The 20,694-nt window shown below is 38.1% G+C and overlaps 3 protein-coding genes across 3 annotated transcripts; all 3 read right to left on the bottom strand.

Moving 5' to 3' along the window:
* Positions 1-16: 16 nt before the first annotated feature.
* LOC122984610 (P2Y purinoceptor 13-like) lies at positions 17-1,214 on the bottom strand. Its single transcript, XM_044355180.1, has one exon. It carries the CDS (start codon positions 1,210-1,212, stop codon positions 217-219), a length of 996 nt encoding a protein of 331 aa, XP_044211115.1. The 5' UTR covers positions 1,213-1,214; the 3' UTR covers positions 17-216.
* Positions 1,215-4,295: 3,081 nt separating this feature from the next.
* LOC122984275 (P2Y purinoceptor 13-like) lies at positions 4,296-5,282 on the bottom strand. The gene has a single exon (XM_044354614.1). The coding sequence runs from the start codon at positions 5,280-5,282 to the stop codon at positions 4,296-4,298; it is 987 nt and encodes a 328-aa protein (XP_044210549.1).
* Positions 5,283-7,430: 2,148 nt separating this feature from the next.
* p2ry12 (purinergic receptor P2Y12) lies at positions 7,431-10,649 on the bottom strand. Its single transcript, XM_044353312.1, has 3 exons — positions 10,062-10,649; positions 9,504-9,767; positions 7,431-8,799 (listed from the first exon to the last, which is right to left on the bottom strand). Exons 2-3 carry the CDS (start codon positions 9,753-9,755, stop codon positions 7,954-7,956), a joined length of 1,098 nt encoding a protein of 365 aa, XP_044209247.1. The 5' UTR covers positions 9,756-9,767; positions 10,062-10,649; the 3' UTR covers positions 7,431-7,953.
* Between the last annotated feature and the right edge of the window lie 10,045 nt (positions 10,650-20,694).

The following is a 20,694-nucleotide window of genomic DNA, read 5'->3' as shown; positions in this document are numbered from 1 at the left end:
CCATTTAGAACCACAGTTTGACAAGACACAAAACAACATATGAATGACATTAACATGAGCAGAAAAAAATGCATAAATAACAAAACGTGAGAGCATGTGAAACAGTAACTTGGCTTTTAGTCTACAGAATCTTCAGGGACATCTGAGCATAGTCCATGGCAAGGCGTGTAGCATACATTAAAGCTTTATTGTACATGACCTATGTCAGAATCTATTCTATGGTGGAGTGCCTTCTGCTTTGCCTGCTGAGGCTACTTGGAATGATTGGGATACATTTTTCATCAAAGAAATCAGCTTCTCCTTAAACTCTCTACACAGGAAGACATAGAGGAGTGGATCCAGGCAGAGGTTTGTGGTGGCAAGCCACAGGCTGAGCTCTTTAGCAAACTTGCCCTTTATGTAAGGGCAGACAGGCTGGGAGGATGTTTTGACTTGTTGGAAAGTGTACGGGATCCTGACAATGTGGTACGGTCCAAATGACACAAAAAACACAATTACAACCAGGAAAACACGTAGTTTGATCTTCTGCTTTCCCTGGTTGTTATTGCTGCCGGATTTTCGGAAAGACTGGATAACCTTGTTTGCGATGCAAATGTAGCAAACCACAATGACCACACTGACAAGCCAGAAGAAAACATTCATGGTAATCACTGTCACATGATGGAATTCAAGTCCAACCGGTCCTTTAAACTTCATGCAAGTCCTGGACGCTGTTATATTAGATGTTGATCTGTTACTTAGAATTATATTTGGTAAAGCAGAACCTCCAAAGAAGATCAGCCAGACTAAGGCTGATATCAGTTTGCTAAAGTATAGATTCTGACCAAACAACTTGCTGCGGGGTGTCATGATCTTGAAGAAGCGGTCCAAACTGATAAGGCCCAACAAAGTGATACATGTGTACAGTGCACTGTAGAAAATGGCACTGGAATAACGACATGAAATTATAAATAACCTGTATGATGCACCTGGCAAATCACCCGCAGCTTTGATTGGGATGATCAAGGTCATGACAAGGTCAGCTGCCACTAAATTTTTCAGGTACACCACAAAGGTGGTGGTGGACTTGAGGTGCAGAGACACCCAGGCTGCCACGCCGTTCAGCAGTAAGGCTATGGGGAACATTAAGAAATAGAAAGCTGGAACAATGTCGGGGTTGTAAGTAAAACCGTCACACTCCAAATCACTGCGAGACGTCTGATTCAATGGCATCACTGCACCTGAAAGAAATTGAAAGAGTTTAAAATACCTTTTAGAACCCGCAGTTCAGCTGTTGTCAAGAAATGTGATCTTGATGGAGACTATAAATGTTCAATATTATTTGGATGACTTGACTTTTAATAGTGACACAGATTCTTCTTTGAGTTCCACTCACTCTCTTGGCTCCTGTCAAAGAGGCGATCCATCCATTCATCCATTTTCCACCACCTATGCGAGTGTGGGTTGCATTGCCAGCAGGCTAGACGAAACAAAGGGAGCAGCTTCTATAGTTTATTGTGTTCTTAATTTTTCCATTGTGTAATTCTTTCTCTTTTTTTTTACATTACACACATATGCTTTCTTCCATTACATATCTTCATTCAGGAAATAATCAGCAAAACTGGAAAACCGTTCACAATATTTCTCCTTTGCTTTTATCTTCTGTTACATACAGTACAGAGAACACAATATTTCCACAATTACATTGACAGGAAAAAATACAAAAGAACAAAAAAGTAAATTGAGAAGTGCAGGTATATTTAAATAGAAATGTTATTTTACTGAGGATAGTTTATAGGTTTCCTTGTCCTGGAAGGTTTGTTCCTCTGTCTGCTAAACTTTGTAAGAGATGCATCTGATTTGCCTGAAAGTAGATGAAGAAGTAACTAATTCAACTAATTAAACCCATGGAAATCTTACTGGGCATTAGTTCAAAGAGTATTTCTTTTCAAGGATCAACAACAGAGCCTTAAAGGATATTGTATTTTTCCTATTTAACTCTGCAGAAGACAAAAAAGCAGTTGGTATAGTTTTGATCAAAACAATCCACTCTATTTTTATGCAATAAATTTCAATTTATTCAGATGTATCAGACTGATACAGTAAACATTCCAACCTAAAAAGCATTGATACACCTTGTAGCATCCATTTTTGTTTTGTTTTTGGCGTGGCACCATTCAGCTTTTTTAACTCCAGTTCATTCATTAAAGGATAGGTTCACATTTTTTTAAAGCTAATATGAGACTAAATATCACCAGACAGTTTTTCCTTGCTGAGACGGGCTTGAAAACATGTGAACTTATCCTTTAAATTACTTCTTTAAAGAGAATCCATGTTAAAAGAATTAGCTGAATGTATATTTTTCTAGTCACAGATTAACCTGTCTTATTTCAAATGCTAGATTTTGATAATGACTTACAGTTGATGACTTGACTCACTCTTCTTGAACACAAGGTAGCCAGACGGACCGGAGTTACAACATACGGACGCAATGGGTGTTAAAGAAACACTGTTGATTTACGTAACAAACAAATCTTCATTTCAGCTGTGATAAGTCTGGCAATTTATCAGGACATATGCAAAAATAGGGAAAACTTAATGGTCTTTAGCCAAAAGCAGCAAAGACGTCATACACCCAGGCCACAGTGACCACCATGGTGTACAGGCTTCCTTAACCTCTATATGACCTATACAATCAGCTCTGTTTTCAATTAATTCTTCTTCTGTGGCAAATTGAAGAAAGAACTGATCCAAGTAAGCATTTATGTTTGTTTACAGACACAAATTGATGCTGAAAGACTCTTTTTATCATTGGCCTAAAAGCATATTTCTACCTTTCCTTAGCTTTAAGTATGTTTTGGAAGGGAGAGTAGCCCACTCATTATCAGTTTTACCCACTCACCATCATTGTGATGTTCAGTGCTGGCAGAGGAGCAAGAAATAATCTTCTCTCTTTTTTCACTTCTTTGTTATATGATTGATTGCACCAGTTATTTCAGGAATTAAACAGCTACTTCTCTTGCAGCACCATGCATGGTGCAGTGGCATTATCTGACCAAAGGGTGGCATCAGCTGTTAATGCCAGCCAAAAGTCCTACAGGTGACACTGAAGGTTATTATCTACTTAGAAAGAAAGTGCAGTAGCTGCCAAGAAGATTTAAATTATAGGGGGGTAGATTTCAGTTCCTTTTCAATCAAACCAATTAAAAATATTTAGTATATGGTAATAGTGAGATAAAATATTGTATCAGTGTAGCCTTGAGTATTTTAGTGACTAACAAACGAGGTGCATTGGTTTTGAATTTTTAATTTCACTGCTTGGCACTGAGGAGTCCCTTGTTGCATATAAACATAATTTATTACATAGAGAATAATTAAAGATAATGAAATCATTTAATGAGGTGATGAAAAATTAAATATAAGAAATTCATTCAGCTGAAAGAAACTAATTCTTGGCAATTGAACAATGCTCTTTAACAGGGATGTTAAATTTGGATAAAGGATTTGTGAGAGAGCTATTCTTTATTTCAGCTCAAGAAATAATAAGCCAAAACGTTATGGGTTGCACTTCAATTTTTCTTTTGTACAGTTAAAAAGGTGTCCTCGCTCCCACTGTTTTGTATGGGTTGGTCAATAAAAGTAATAATTATGACGGGGATAGCCTATGAATTTTCTATTCTCTATTATTCTCTATTATACTGTTTGTTTAAATCCCCTCCCCTATAAACCCATGGGAGACAAGACTGAGTTATATCATTACTGATGGCTAATGAAGTCTGTCCCTGAGGGGGCTCCTCACAACCGCAAAAAACAAAACATAAGATGATTTCACACTCAAATTTATTGGTATAGATCTCACAATAACACTTAGATATGAAATTAAGACAATGAGTTGAGTAAGAATGGACTTTCATAAATCTAAAAACACATACAGTACACAGTGCCTGCATAAAGGATACACTGCTCTGAGACATGGCCACTGAGGTTTAACATTGAATTTGAATTTGTTTCTTTAAAGAGCAAACACACATAGTAAAATATATTTGCATAAATCCTTTTTATAACAATCAGACTGACATTTTATTTATCATATGATGTTGACTTATTCTTAGTGGACCTTTTGTCTCAATAGATGCTAATTCTCATTACTTCACTAGAGGGCGGTACAAGATAAAATTTAAACATCAAACATTACTATAAGACTACTGAATTGTCTGTCCATAAAATGAAACTGCTAATTTGTGGCTGAGGACATGTTATATGCCTCTAACTGCTGCAAAATATTTTCAATTTGATGAATAATAATTGATTTCTTTCTACTGTGAAGTCTCCTCTCTTTCACCTGAATATAACCCAACACAGATACCTCCAGCTTTCATCATATCAGACAGTTTGTCTTTAAACTCCCTACACAGGTACATGTAGAGAAGAGGGTCCAGGCAGGCATTAGTAGTAGAGACCCACAGGACAAATTTATGGGATAACATCATCCACGCTTCAACACAGACATTAATGTCAAAGATTTCATACAGTGTGAATGGAATGCGCATCATGTGAAGAGGCAAAAAACACACAAAAAACACAAAGAGGATCAAGAAGACTCGCAGCTTGGTCTTCTTCTTCCCATGGCTGTTGTTGCTCCCGGAGTTTCTGAAGGACTGCAGGACTTTCAGGGTGATGCAGATGTAGCAAAACACAATCAGCAAGCTGACAAACCAGAATAACATCTCCATAAATAGAACCACAAACTTTTGAAGAGTCAGACCAGCTGGACTTTTCAGGGACATACAGAAATCTCCTGTTATATTAACAGGATCCTGGTCAGTTAGAATCATAGTTGGGATAGCTGTGCTGCCAAATAACACAACCCAAACCAAGGAGGACATTACAACACTGAAGGCCAGGCTTTGTCCCAGCACCTTTCCACATGGTCTAACAATTTTGAAGAAGCGGTCCAGACTGATGAGACCCATTAGAGCAATGCTTGTGTACAAACAGCTGTAGAAAATGACATTGGAGTAACGGCACGCAAACGCCTTTAACTGCACTGTGGCTTTTGGGAGCATGCTAGCTCCCATCAGCGGGAGTGTCAGGGTCATGAGCAGGTCAGCAGCCACCAGGTTTTTGAGATACACTATGAAGGTGGATGTGGACCGGAGGTGGAGAGATACCCAGGCTGCTACGCCATTGAGCAGCAATGCAATGGGGAACAAGATGAAGAAGAGGTAGGACACAGCCACGTTTTCGCTCGCAAGTCTGAAATGGGCACAACCCGAGGAGAGTTGTGATGAGTTGTTGGACATCATCATAGAGTCTGGAATATTAAAAAAAACATATAGAGATCAAAGAAAGATTGCAAACTAAGAGTTCTGTGAGTTTACAGCAGAATCAAATCAATGACTAACTACATCATGGTCTTTTTAGGTAGATTTCTTTACTATATTTCAACAAATTTTGTTAAAAAATGAAGCAGACAGGAGACATTGGGGTTGTACTGCAATACGGATGACATGTGGGTTTCATGTGGACAAATTTGAGCAATTGCTACCAGGTTGCAACATTTTGTAATGCAAAAGAAACACCCTCCAGTTCCAGTGTAGATTGCTCAAAGGCCAAGGTCCAGGGTTATGAATTTAGCTGGAAATGACTCATGACTAGAACTTGTTTGAAACAGGGAACTACTGCTGTTAATGTTTCCAGCTTGCTGAGTTGAACCCGATTTGCATTTACCATTAGTTACAAGACATTTGCTACTATGATTTGGTTTTGAATGCTCAGCCAGAGCATTTGAATGTGTCCTGAATGTCGAACCTAACACTTCCACTTTTGACACTGAGTGACGGAAGTTACGCAGTTGCAATTTGTTTTCATCATACTGAATACAAAAACACAAAACTGGTTTGTATTATTTTATCACATAGAGACATGCTGAATATACTACATAGACACACATTTTAGAGACATGTCTGTTTTTGAGCTGTTGACCCTTCTGCACATCACATCTCAGTTGCTTCAAAGCTTCTTTTTGTCCTCTTATTAATTGTTTTGGATTTAATAAATATAATCAGTATCTGGATTCACCTCACCAGTGTATTCACTCTGAAATTATACACATTTATTGTCTATTTGTGCATTTAAGCACCTTGTACTAACAGTAGCCAAAGAAAAAGAAAGTACTTGCTTGATTTGAGTGAATCCAGGCAAGAAAGCTAAATTAAAGCTTCTGCATCATAATCTTTTGTTGTAGCATTTATCAATTAAAATAAAATTTTTATATTTATCCTTTAATCATGTCCACTGTTTTATGTGACTGGTTAACTTCAAAATATCTCTCCCACTGCACAGAAAGATCTTTGTTTAAATGTGCTCAAGACCATTTTATTTTGAGAAAGTTTAATCAGGCCTGATTGTATTTTAACAGCAATGGACGTGCATAGATAGGCTTACTGTCAACAAAACAATAAGCCACGCTAAAATGTTCTCAAGCTATTTTGCGTTCAGTCTAAATCACCCCATCTGTTTGTTTTCCAATTAGTAAATTTGATTCCTTCAGTGACTTTTCATTTTATTCAGAAGAACATTATCTTTTCCCAAAAAGTTGCGAAACAAAGTGTAACATTCAGCCACTCACCAAGAACGGTGCCTCCTTATCGCCACGCTGTGCAGCTTTGGAGATTAACACCTTTAGAAGATAAATTATAAAAGAGTGTCAGCCTCTTTAACCAGAGAGATGCAAATCCATGAACAGCTGCAGTGGGGGAAAAAGGGATTCAAATAACATACATTGTGGTTAGCTGTGTGTTTTCAGGCTACAGTGAAGCAATTTCTATCTTTGAACATCAAACTTAGGTTGCTTTATTTCTACAGGTCTCAATGTAGTTAGCAGTTTTTAAAATGTGCTTTTTTCATCTTAACCAGTCAGAGAGATTATGTTTTTTTTAGAGTGTAATGCCATGTAGTGACAATGTAGGATGTAGTAGGCATAGTCTTTCATTTTGGCTCACATGTTTTTGTGTGTTTATTATAATTGTTATTGTGTCATTTGATTTCAGGAGATAATTCATTTCCTGTTTACTAAATGAGAGATTTCAACAGACATCAGTGGTTGTTCAATTTGAAATCACAGTTCAAGCTCAAGTACATTCACTGAACACTGAAACTTTTGTTACTTCCCTAAAAATGTTGTTTCATTATAAATTTCTGAAAAGCTGATAGGCGAAAGTGGCCGGCTATGCACATGAAGCCATTTCGAAAAATTCCCCTTGTACTTTTCTATCCCATTATCATCTTCTGTAGACTGGGGTGAAGATTATTGTTAACAGCAGATTTCAACATGATCACACATGACAATCACATTTATACACATTACCTGCATATAACAGGCAATGTGTATCGTTCTTGTTTTTGTATTCAGATTTTATTATCCTGGCGAATCAGTCATTGTATAACACAACTAAACAACATAACCTTTATCCACAAGCAATAATAAGACAGATTTTAAGACTGTTTTTAAGACTTTAGGAATTTTAGACAGATCAACCACCCGTGAGGGATACCGAGGATTGCCTTGAAATTAGATTTATTTTCACATTGTAAATGGATGCATCACATATCTTCTTTTCAAAATACAAAAATACAAAATATTCTATTTGTTTTCAAAAAACAAATAGAATAGAAACTTTATCTTGTTATTAACTGGAAGAGAGAACAGAAAGAAAACCAAAGAAAACATGCAGGCATCTGCTCTTTATGTTTGACACAAGAGAAAGCAAACATCAGCAAAACTGTGTTCATCATTTTTAACCGTTTTTCAATGAAAAATCACAAGTCACAACGGATTAAATGGAAGAAAATACATCAGTGGCAGTATGTCCTTTGATGTTCAATCACAAAGCTGCATTTGGATGTCATCTGCCATCAGAAGCTGCACATTCAGATACCACATTACTAGAGTTTTTATCATGTCCAGTGGCTCTATGTACAGACTGAGGAGTCTCTCATGGCGGTGCTACCTGAGTCTGTGTCTGACCCTCTCCTTGTTAGGCAGCTACAGGTGCCAGGGGGCAGCCGCAGGGTCTTGAACAAAGTTGTCCTGAAGGACTTACAGAGGAAGAAGTAGATGAGAGGGTCCAGAAGAGAGTTTAGGGATGAGAGGAAGAGCGTACTTTCCTTCAACTGGAAGAAGAAGAGTTTGAGTTTACACTCAAAGAGAGGGCCTCGGGTCTGGCTCAAGGTGTACGGTACACGGGCAAAGTGAAACGGCACAAAGCACACAAAGAACACTGCCAGAACTAGAAATACATTTGCATTCATTTTTCTTTTTTCCTGTTGGGGCTTCCGGGTTGTAGCCCTGCTCGGTTCTCTACATATAGTCTCTCCAGTGCCGTGAGACTTTGTGCGGGAGTAGGATTTATACAGCTCTTTGGTGATTAAGGTGTAACATATTATTACAGTCACCAGGTTGCCCCAAAAGATAACTTGACAGACATAATTTACTACCTCATGCCAGTTCAAGCCAGCTTTTGTCTTCAGGTCACCGCACTTGAAGTCTGGTGAAGTTGGGGTTTTATGAGTCAGGATCACATTGGGCAGACAGAGAAGCAGCTGGAAGGTCCAGATGGCTCCGGAGAGGAGCTTCCGACGGGTCAACCTGGCTGCGTTCGTCCCCCTAAAGGGCTTGAGGGTCTTTCTGCAGCGATCGATGCTGATGAGGCCAAAGAAGAGGATGCTGATGTACATGGTGAGGTAGAAGAGCACTGAGGAAACTCGACACACAAATATACGCAAGCCAGTGGATGCCATGTTGGAGTCTGCTAACACCTGCAGAAACACAGAATTGAGTCTTAATTGTTACATTTTTACAATGACACTTTTAACACATATTTCAAATTCATGCAATTTATTTTAATCAAATTTAACTGTACCACTCTTGAAAAAGCGACACTTGATTATTAGTTAGTAAATCAGTATAACTCAGTTAAATCATTAATCAGAAAAACTTCTGTGTTGCCAGGTTGTTCATCCTCCTCCACGTGGTGTTTTTAGCTGCAGGGAATCTGGACCACAATCCATTTATTAACATTCATTTACAACTGCAGACTTGATGGATTATTGTAAAAGATGCTATATCAATGACTTATTAATATTTAGCATTTATCATTTAAGATTACTTGCCCAATTCTGCTGATTGCTTATTAGAAAGTGAGAAACTCATGACTCTTTATTAATGACTTTATTAACATGTGTAACTGGAGAATGGATGTTTATTGTCCATTTTAATGAGTTACTAACATGTACAGACTTGATAGTTTACTACAAAATTAGAACACATGAGTATTTAATGACATGAGTATTAAACAAGAAAGAGTTTTCACAACCTGGCAACCAAAGAGTTGTTCTTATTAATGGCTTATGGCTGATCCATAAAGTATTAATAAATGGTTTATTAATTATTAATAAAGCTATTAATTACAACTTTCATAAAGGGTGGCTTGAAAGAAAGTGGCACCCGTGTTTAGACAAACCTTAAAAGGGAATGTGAAAGTCATGATGACATCCGCAACCACAATATTCTTCAGGTATATAATGAAGTGTGACCGCGAGGGGATGCGTAAAAACACCCACACTGCCAGGCCATTAAGAGTCAACCCCACCAAGAAGAGGAAGGAGTAGAGAACAGGAAAAACCACAGTCTTCAAAATGTTGTCGCGGGAACAAGTGATGTTGGTGTGGCTGTGATTGCCAAGGAACAGGGGGAAAGTTGCGTTTCTGTCCATGGAGAGAATTATCTAAGAAAATACGAGAGAAATTTGGTCTCCATGAGTTCCCAAAATTTCTTGGGGAAAAGTAAGTCATATTTATAATCACTCATAGAGAAGCTGAAGCATTACATGAAAACCGGTGCAATATACAATATAACACAGTATAACACATGTGCACCCATGCAATTTTGCATGGGTGTGCACCCATGTTCAATTTCACACTCTTAAAACATCAACATTAACATTTCTTGTTATAAAATAATACATTTTAACATAACACTACATTTTAACACTGGTAAGTACAGGAAAACTGTAACTGACCTCTTAGTCCCAGTGGAGTTCTTATGGAGTTTTCTGGTCCCTCTGTTCTGTGTATACTGCACAAATGTGCTGTGCCACCTACCATCTGAGAAGTCTAGACAGTTTCAGTGTTTCAAACCAGTGTGTGCGTATGTTTAGATCGATGATTCGTAAGGCACACGCAGACTTTCTTTTTGTCTTCTCCTTTTTATTTCCTGTCATGAGGAAAGGCTGCAGACCATAGACTCTAGATGTACTTTAACTTACTTACTTGAAGACTGTAGCTCTAAAACAAGCAAAAGACATCTAAAAGCAACATAAGTGCACACTATAGTGATAAAGAATTCATTATCACACTAGATCATCATCATATCAGGAAGTCTTTTTGCAATTTTTCTGATGCACTCAGATATGGAGAAGTTGTTCTTATTTTAGGATCCGATAAATATGTTTCCTCATTGTGTAATCTCCGCTACTTCTGCATTTTCTGTGTTGTGGCAAAGTTATACTTTTACTTATGTTTTTCTGTATGATCCATGTATTCCTGTCATTTAAAGCATGCTGTAAATGTTAATAGAAATTCATAAAATGATTTGGTTATCTGTAAATGTTTTCTTATCATTGGATAAATCAAAACTATAACAACAATAACAAATCCTACTAAACTGTATTTTGTTCCTTTAAAACCTTCGTTATTGTTCAGTCAAGTATTGATTTCCATTGATATATGGCTTCTGAATTTCTCACAAAATGGAAAAACTTCCAAAGGTGTGGGGTGTGCAGGGCATGAATGACACATCATGAGTCATAAAAACATCCTCTATTTTCTATAACTTCTTGTTCCCCTGCAGGGTTCGTGAGTTGCATCATATCCCAGCATGCATGTGGCAAAAAGCAGGAAAACTTTCTCACGCTATTTATAAAATATCCCCAAATAGTGTAAAAAACTTTTGATACAATATAATTCATTTTCTTTTAGAACAAAGAGCTTGGAAGCATGCGGCAGCAATACCGTCTGTTCCATGGTGGAAATAAATACAAGACAGTTTTTGGCAGATGCTTCAGTGATATAAAACTTTCCCATTGCTCACAGACCTATTCAGATTTTGAACTCACTGCCTTCCCAGGTAATTTTTGTAACATTTTATACTATGGGGTGTCTAAACCATGTGTGATGTTATGTAATAGACATTTGCTTTCATATGAGTCATTTCACTCTCCAACCTCCCTCTGTTGGTGAAAAAGCATGAGGAAGCTTATAGCAGACAGAGTGCAGTCCAACGGTCTTCAAGAAAAACATAATTATGACAAAAAAAACAAAAAACAGAGCAAAACTGATTTCAAAACAAAGTGAGTTACTCAGTAGTTATTTTCAGTGTCCGACATGACTCACAGTGGCTAATAACTACTATTTATAACTATTAAAATTTCTCAGCTCTTGTATATCAAGTCAACAATCACAGTGGGTGTCCGCAGAATGGAGGATTCATCACTGGGGTGATATTCTAGTAGCCCAGTAAGTCTGGAGTGTGTCACAGGAATCATAAAACATGTCTTAAAAGAGCTGTGACCTGATGAATGTTAAAACAGAAGACAAATGAACAGTCAACAAAATGAAGACGGATGAGTAAATGGAAAAACACAGTAAAGTAACATTAAAAGCTTTTTAGCATTTTGCAAATCCATTTAAAATTAAATGCATTTAAATCAGAATTTAAATGTAGAATAATGTGATAGAAATATTAATCTGCACATTTAATGATCAGTCTATAACCTTTTAAACAAAAGATTTGAATTATTTCTCATGTTGTTTTAAAAAGCAAATGAATTAGTAAGAAACTGAAAAAGTAGTTCAGACTCTGTAGACCAACATCACTGGTGTCAAAGAAGCAAAAGATAAATATCTTCAGAACCATCTGCCTGTAATGGTGACACCAATTCACATACAGTGCATCTTGTAACTGACTCTTATCCATTCTGCATACCACTGTGATTATCAAAGCTCATAAGCTCTTAACCCCACTGTACAAAATCCTCCTTCCTGCCAAGTCCTAGTTGGGCAGGACTTAGCCTCAACCTAACGGGCCACACCTGAACTGATAAGAGGCCTGGATCAGGCCTTGTATGCTGACCTGTGTGTTATATTAGCTATATTCTCCACTTGACTGTGCACCATATGCATTATTTGAGTAAGTTAAGGAAATTTGTTATAGTTATTGCTGTTTCTTTGTTTAATTACCAAATGAATGCTTTGATTTGATTAAGATTTATTAGAAGGCCTTTGTTTACTGATTATTGTTTCCTTTTGCCTTTTAAAGGTTAAATCATCTGTGACAGTCAACTATTTGAGTGGAAATCCTGTGAACAAAACAATAAACTGTTGAACGGCTCTCATCTCCAGTCCTCATACTTTAACTGGTGTTCCAATGTAGAGGCTCTTTAAAACCCAGCTAACACAAAGTCAAGTTTCTACAGCCACTGTTGAACAGTAATTAGTACTGTGTTGTGTTGTTAAACTACATGGTGTCTTTCCATTAAGAGGATATGACCCCGGTTGGCTTTTTGTTCATATTTGACAGTGAAAGTTTCACAACGGCTTCTTCTTTTTAAAATTTTTTAAATTATTATTTTAGGAACTGAATTGACCAATATCTTCTTTCCATCACATGCCCCCGATGGCCCTCTGCCCTTCATTCTCTTGGGTGTTAACAGCTAGCATGACAATACTGACTTCCTGTGTCTGGGACAAGATTGACATAGTCAGCAGCATTCACTTCTAAGTTTTCACTTCCTGAATGCTTATCAAAGTGTGTGTTTGTGTGTATGTACATCTGCATGCTGTCATGGTTGTTGTCACATATATAGCTCAGCCTAAATTTAGTCATATCAATTTCCTAACTCTCCATATTTACATGCAGTCACGTTTCCCACAGCTGTGACCTCTGTGCATCTGTGTCTGATCAGGACCACATTAAGCATGCATTCTCCTGAAGAGCTACAGTAGCTGCTTCTCAGTTTAACGCTGGTCTTTCTGTGTGTCTTTCGGTCATCTTTTTCTATTTTACTACTTTTGTTCTGGTTCTATTCCTTGTTTTTCACCTCGCCTCTGACATAGCTGATCATACGATGAATCAGTTTTTTAGATTGCATGTTCTGTATTTCTTTTGGTAATCAAGCTTTAAAATAACATAGCTCTCGGGGCCAAGGGTCACTGTGTAATCCTACCTCTTGTATTAATGATTTAAATTTACATGAATCATTCAGACAAAGGCATAATCAAATAGCGTGTGAACGCACAGTTGCAGATATGCACGCAGACATGGGCAAAGCTGCACAGTACACAGTAATCCCTCTCAGACAGACAGGAAGAGGGGAATGAGGAGAGGAAATAAAAAGAAAGTAACACAAGACTTCACTGAGTTTCCATTTAAACCCTTCTGAGCCTCCTCCAACACCCCCCCCACCCCATACACACATGCCTTTTACTCTCTATAGGTGCACTGCTCTCCTTACCTCCCACATCACCCCTTGACCTTTAAGTCACCACTCATTCTCACTTTATTCCAGTTCCAGACCACAAGCCTACTGTTGCACAGCTACCGCCTTGCTGGTCAAGATAAACACTTTTCTTCACCCTGTGGCGATAAAGTAGCTGGAGAGCAACAGGAGAAAGAACGTCATCTCTTCTCTGCACATGGGGAATTGCTTCTAGCAGCCAGGCTAGGAGGGAAAAAATAGCCTCTCTCTGCGTAGCCTTTGGACAAGCTTTCATCATAACACTGAGTATGAGGTTAGGGAAAAGGTAATGGAAAGAAAGCCTGGTGTTTGAGGGCAAACATCAAGCTAATAACAGTCACAGAGCTGTAACAGCTGCTGACTGAAGCGCCCAGTTGATCCAAGGGCAGGATGAGGCCGAACTGTGACCCCTGACCCTAGAAACAACAGTTGACGGTTGATCATCTTGTCATCATGACAGGTAGACAGACATAAGCAGGGAGCATCTTACCACAGAGAGAGAGTGAGAGAAAAACATTCATGGTGGTCTTTGCATTCAGTTTGTTTGTGACTGTCTTTGTCTTTATGTATGCCTTTTTGTGTGTATACATTTCCTTTGGCAGGCTTTCAAATTAGCTTCAACTCACATAGTCGCAATGTGTGGGCCACACTTTGTTTTGACAGTGTAAGGTTTCTTTAGCTACTGCTGGCGTGCTGTTCAGCGTAGGTTCCAGTGGGTCTGCCTCCCATATGTTTATCCACACTGACAAATCTAAAGCAGCTCATATGAAGGTGAAGGGGCAGATGGATATAACCAAAAATAGTGTAAGCTACAGTATTTCTTGATTTTTATTGAGGATGAAACCAGATTTACTGTCATATCATTAGGCTGTAAAGCATCATTCCACATTTATACATATAAAAAATTGAAATGATCTGTTTGTCCTACCATAGCTGCTAGTTTTATCTTTCAGAACTTTATGAGAGTTTCACACAACTGCTGATTTAAGTGCATTCCTTCATTTCTCATGAGCCCCATGTGTCCACTATGGGTGTGTTGACTGTCTGCATCAAACCTACACACACACACATACACACACACACACACACACACACACACACACACATACATACACACACACACGCACACTTGTACATCGATAGGTCCAACTGGCTCCCGGGCTTTCCTCTCTACCGGTGAATGATGTCGTTGATTCCATCCTGAGCTCCAGTTTGTTGCTAACATAGACATTTTCCTAGCAACTGCTTTTGTTTGGGTATTGCTACAAATCAGTGCTCATCTCTTAGGTCTGGTATATGCATTAGTGAGTGACCTACTAATAAACACTTCCTGGCTTACGCAACTGATCTTTTCACAAAAGCAGAGGAAATGTTCATTTTGACTTACATGATGCAAAAAAAACATTTATCAATGTAGTGGCCATTTTCTTTACCTTCAGACCAATAAAAAATGACTGGTGTTGAAAAACCAACATAAGTGCTCATCTGTCTAAAGTGATTTTATTTATTTTCAACTTTTTTTTTAATTTTGCCAAAGTGAAAATATGTGTAATGCAAATTTTAAGCTCAACCTTAATTTAACATCAATTAACACACCAATTGTCTGTTATGTTAATGCATGGTATCTTTGGTTTTTCCAATGTACATGCCATGGTACATAAATAGTATAAATGATGTATTATAGTATTGGCCAAGGCACAAACACAACAGTGAATCACTATTGCAATATATGTCCATACATAACTTTACAATGGTATTGTTTTTTGTATGAACAGCACATGGTACATACAGTACATTGTACTTAAATAACAACGTGGCATTAAAGACATGGCGAAGATACAGTATGTCTTGTTATCCTGTGCACAACTGTTGATGATAATCTGTGTTGTGGTTGTATGAGTTATATATACCATAAGCCTACTAATTTATAATTTCACCTAGGGTCATAATTTTGTAAATCCTGTGTACACCTCGCTGGTAAGCTATTATTTTGAGATTTTGTGCAAATGGATTAGGGCCCTGTAGGACAATGAAACATAATATTTTGTTGGTAACACATTGGTTTATTTATTTTTGTTTGTTTCAAATGATGATTTTATCTCCAGCTAATTAAATATAGGTATAGTTACAGATCTTGGCTGTAACCTGTGCATTACTGTAACAAGCATCCTACAACAGCAAGTTAGAGATGCCAAGGCCATCACCACTACTAATGTTAATAAACATGATGTAATTTTGCCCTACACTGCAGGAGTGATGAGGACACCCAGGTCAGGATTAGCTCAGCTGTTGTTAAAGCATTCATTAACCTGATTGGACAAACCCTACTGAACACATTTGCTGCTGCACTAAGTTAAAACCACTGCCATGCAATAAGACATAACATAATAATAATAGGAAAAAACTGTAACCATGGTATGTTTTTTCTGAAAGGTTGACATCATCATTGTGTAAAAGTATTTTTACACAAGAGTAATGACATTGCATTGGGGACACATACACACATACACTTTTCTTTGATGGCCCCAGCAGCTGTCAGCAGTGGAATTTCCCCTTTAAATTCTCATCCTGAGTGTTGATGTTTGTCTGATAATCCCTCAACCCACTGCCTGAGAAAGTTTGATGCGGAAATGTGGCTTATGGATTGGAAAAAGAAGGACAACAGCTCCCTTTGAGAGGCTGGCTAGTCCGGGATACCTCACATATTTGACAGGATGTCTCTGTGTGCTCAGCAGAGACCTATATGCACACAGAGGGCAGCAGATAGGCCAAGGGACAGGGCAGAAGGCATCAGCTGTTATCCGTACTGATGGTGAAAGCTTGTGCAAAAAGGTCAATGTCATGTACAAACTAAGACAGGAGGCATTAGATGCAAATAGTATTAACCTAAACACACATTATTCATGGTAAAGCTAAGGTCTAAACTTGAATGAAATTCTGCAAATGCAAAACAAAGAAATCTGAAGGCAGAGAACTAAATACGAGACAAAACAGATGTATGTGTTCCATCGTGTTCATGAAGCAAAGCTACCCCCACAATTTCCTTGTCTGTTTTGGACACTGGGCACAAAGTAATATGTAGTAAAATTATATGACAGAAAACTGTTTTAGAGTATGTCTTGAGCAACGTTTATGATCCAAGTAGCATGCATGACTTCAGTAGCAACCAGTGAACTCAGAGCTATTAAGAGGGTTTGTTTTCCTGTGATGTCATCGAGGTATCTGGGGCTGCTAGGTGCTGCAAAGACAGACAAGCTGCAGCAGGTGGTCTGAATGATGTCATGTAAAATGACTTAACTGCAGCACTTGGTGTAAAACTAGACCTGTGAAAATGTTTAGGAGTTTAACAGTGACACTTTTTATGCCTGGCTGGTTTGGTGTCTTGGATTCAGGGAGATTTTTTCATATTGAATAAATATATCGTAAATATATTTGCAGAGTCTGTCAGCCCCTTATTTATTATTATAGCACAGATACAGATTGATAATTAGAGATGTCGATGCCATCTATTGGTTGCCTGACAGGATAACACAATCAGGGGCATTTTGATCATCATCATCATCGTAATATCCCGAAATTATAGGTAACAGAATTGACCTACTCACTCTGACTCTCTGATCTTTATTGTGTTCTAGATAAATAAAAGCTTTGCCTTGGCAGAGACTTTTGAGTAAAAGTTTCCTACAATAGTTAAGTTTAATTGTCAAGATCAGGCCCAAATTTAGTTTACAAATTATTGATGTATTGTAGGTTTTGTGTCTGTTTTCTTTTTAAAAGCATAAATCCTTTTAAGTATGCACATGCAATCTTTGACATTGATATTTCTTATTTTTGAAACAGCTATCATGACATGTCCATTCATTAATATTACTGCAAGAATTTATGTTTTGACAACATGCATAAATATCCTTCTTAAACTGAAGAAAGGTACCACGGTGTCCAAAGCCAAGCTTCTGGTCTGTCTTGTTTTTTATTTATAAGTGTGAAGTGTTTTCTTCAGCTGAGTTACTGCTCCTTCAGATTGCATCATGCATGCATCTAAATTCCACATCAGTGGAATGGTAAATTCAACTTTATTTCCAGAAGCACAGAGGAAATGCTTACCATGGATGTGTCTGTGTAAAGGAATGTATTTTGTGAACACATGGGCTTTGTTTTTTTACTGGAAACAATGAGGTTTCGTAAGAAAATGGGAAACCAGCCAACCAGGAGAAATAAACTCCATTTTGAAGGTCTGACCCCTAGAAGTATCTTTACCCTCATGGTCCTACTGACACACCCCACCCCACTTACCTTTACTACTTTATCACTGAACTTAAAAAGCTCTCTGGAAAAGCTAAACCTGTCAGAAAGAAACATCAACCTCTGCTGTAAAGTAGTAGTGCCACATTGTTGATGCAGCCTAATTGGGTGAGCTGGGTTGTTTAAAAGCTTTACCCCCCTTTGGGACTCAATAATTTAGAAGTGCTTTGATGTTTTTAGATTGGTGTTTATGCGAATGAAGTGAGGAAAGTTAGGTATACCAATCCACCTGGTTACTCTCTGAGGACCAAAGGACGACATCTGTACCCAATCAGATTGGAGAACCCCCACTGAGGTACTTCCGCTGCCCTCAGGACAGAGACTAAAGAATATGGTCTCATTAAAATGTATATAGCATTCCTTATAATATACAGAAAGTATGTCTGATCCTTCTTTTTATTTTATGCACTAGGCCCCTATTACATTTAATGTTTGTAGTATTTAGTTACTCAAAGCTTTGACCAATTTAAGGTTGAATCAGTTGATTTACGTTTGGACGTTTTAATGGGTGTATACATGGCCTATGGTGCAATATTGTTCAGTCTTAACACTTAAAGCTGATACTTGAGAAAAAGAAAGATCATGAGATTTAAGGTGTTATTTCACAGTGTGTGGAATCAATTTTTGCTGTAATTGCAACTGCAGGAGCAAGAGGACAACTGATACCTGCATACTTCTCCTTTGAGCTCCCAGTCAAACTGACAGATTCTCAAAAGCCTGAGAAGCGATGGTCCGATGAATCTGGGACCACTACCACCGCATGACACATCTTACCTGGAGGGGAAGTGCAAAGATGAGTCTGTCTTACTTGTGGCTGGAAGACTGAGGTGTGGATTCTACAATGCAGGTGTGAAATACCAGCATCACCGCAGATACTGACAGAGACGTCGATCTACTGTACAGTAGGCTTGTGTGTGCATTTGTGAGGCTGTATGTGTTAAACACCCACTTCAATATTTTGAGAAGGTTTTTCCACCTATATGCTTGGATTGCAGCAAAAATGAAGGAACTGATCCATTAATTCTTTTGGAGACTTTCCTGGTTGCCAAGTTTGTGGCATCAAAGAAATGAGACAGACTCTCTGAGCTAACAGAGAAGTACTGTCTGCTGCTTCTGGTCAGCTCCCAGCAGTCCTCTCCTGAGATTTCCATGTTCAAGCTTCTAACAATCTAGTTTAAGTATGGAATTCATACCACAGACCAAAAATATGTCCTACGCTTCCCTGGTTTCCCTTGTCAACCACCTCTGCCAGACTTTCTCCTTCCTTTCCACTTTTTCTCACTTGGCTTGAAGTTTTCTCCTTTTTAACAGTTTGTCACACCTCATTAGGTATTCACTACACATGCAAATAATTAAATAAGATATGCCATAGATTCAGTTTCAAAAAAAGTATAACTTTATGCATACAATATACATTTTTCTCTTCAACAACTAATCTAAAGGGGACATATCATGCTTTTTGTGATATGCTGTTACTTTTATACTGTTGTGATTTTAGATATCTTTGGGGGGTTGGGGGTGGTGGGGGGGTTGCTTAGTTTGCAATCTTCCTCCTCATGATGACATCAGATTGTTTGCACATGCCCACAAATGGCCATCCATTGGTAGCCTTTCTTACTAGGTTTTTGCATGGGTTGTTCACATTGTCCACTCACAATTGTTGAAATATTTGACTAAAAGCCAAAAATGCCTACCTCCAGGTGGTGCCAGAGAACTTCAAAATCAGTGGGATTTATCCTCTGGGGTCCGTGAATGTCTATACTAAATTTTAAAGCAATCTATCCTGTAGTTGTTCTGATATTTCATTTTGGATGGACTGTGTTCACTAGCTTGTCACTAACTTTGTCAGTCTTGCTGAAAAACAAGGGGCTTTGTTTCAGCTTTGCTGGTGGATGGAAACACGGAGAATACTGAAATAGGAATTAATGGTTGAACAAAGCATCTATTGTTAAATGTTCCCTGAATGCTCGATTTTACAGTCACGTTGAGGTAAAGACTGGGATGGTGGTCTCATATTAAATGAAAATCCAATGAAAATCAAGTTTTTAACCTTGTTAACACTTCTGTTTTTTCACAATCTTCAAGGGAGCCTAGGAGTGGCCAACTTTTACCCATCTCCTCTAGAGTGAAAACACGTCATGTTTATTCATCTAATGAAATGGTTGTGGTAGTGTAACTCTATGATGACATGTCTCACTTCAACAGCTGTCACCAGAAAATAGGTTCAGAGGTAGTATATTTGACCTGGTAGAGGTGAAATTTTCTCCTGCACTCCCACAGACACACAAGAAACACACACTGCTCCTTTCAGTAGCTACATATGAAATCGTATTTTAAATGGTACATTTGACTTCAGTTCTTTTCCTTTAAACACCCAAGAGGAAAGGAGCAAATGGGAAAATCACATGTTTAAAATCCTCATAAATATCCCAGTCAGTAGAAGGTAAACTCCATCATCCCCCAAACATTAGCTGCAAAACCAGAACTGAACAAATAAACGCTCCGCAATCCACAGAGGGCACATGGTGTGAATGATGAACTGTCTTTAACATTGAAGGGCCACATATAAAGAATCTGTGGAGTTTTTTAACCCATGTAATTTGTGTTTGATTGTCCTCTAGCTTACATATGCAAGCAGTTTTCTCTCGTAGAGCAAGTAGCCCACATTCCAAAGTTTATGGAAGACAATTCCCTTTCCCCGAATCTGCCTGGGTCATATCACACTGCTGCACACTGGCTCCTGTCTTTGGAAAAAATTCTTTTTTTAAGATCTAAAAAATTTATTTATTGGAATATACACACTTGAGAACTAACCACTGACCTCTTTTTGAGTTTC

This window comes from Thunnus albacares, chromosome 6, assembly GCF_914725855.1.
Source record: "Thunnus albacares chromosome 6, fThuAlb1.1, whole genome shotgun sequence".
In the NCBI taxonomy this organism is placed as follows: Eukaryota; Metazoa; Chordata; class Actinopteri; order Scombriformes; family Scombridae; genus Thunnus; species Thunnus albacares.
Note: the sequence above shows the minus strand (reverse complement) of the source record. Positions and strands in the feature narration are given on the sequence as shown.

Coding starts and splice junctions, on each gene's coding strand:
- LOC122984610 (XM_044355180.1), bottom strand. CDS start 1,212: ATGCCATTGAATCAGACGTCTCGCAGTGATTTGGAGTGTGACGGTTTT.
- LOC122984275 (XM_044354614.1), bottom strand. CDS start 5,282: ATGTCCAACAACTCATCACAACTCTCCTCGGGTTGTGCCCATTTCAGA.
- p2ry12 (XM_044353312.1), bottom strand. CDS start 9,755: ATGGACAGAAACGCAACTTTCCCCCTGTTCCTTGGCAATCACAGCCAC. Junction 8,800..9,503: donor CTTTCACATTCCCTTTTAAG/GTTTGTCTAAAC, acceptor GTGTTTCTGCAG/GTGTTAGCAGACTCCAACAT.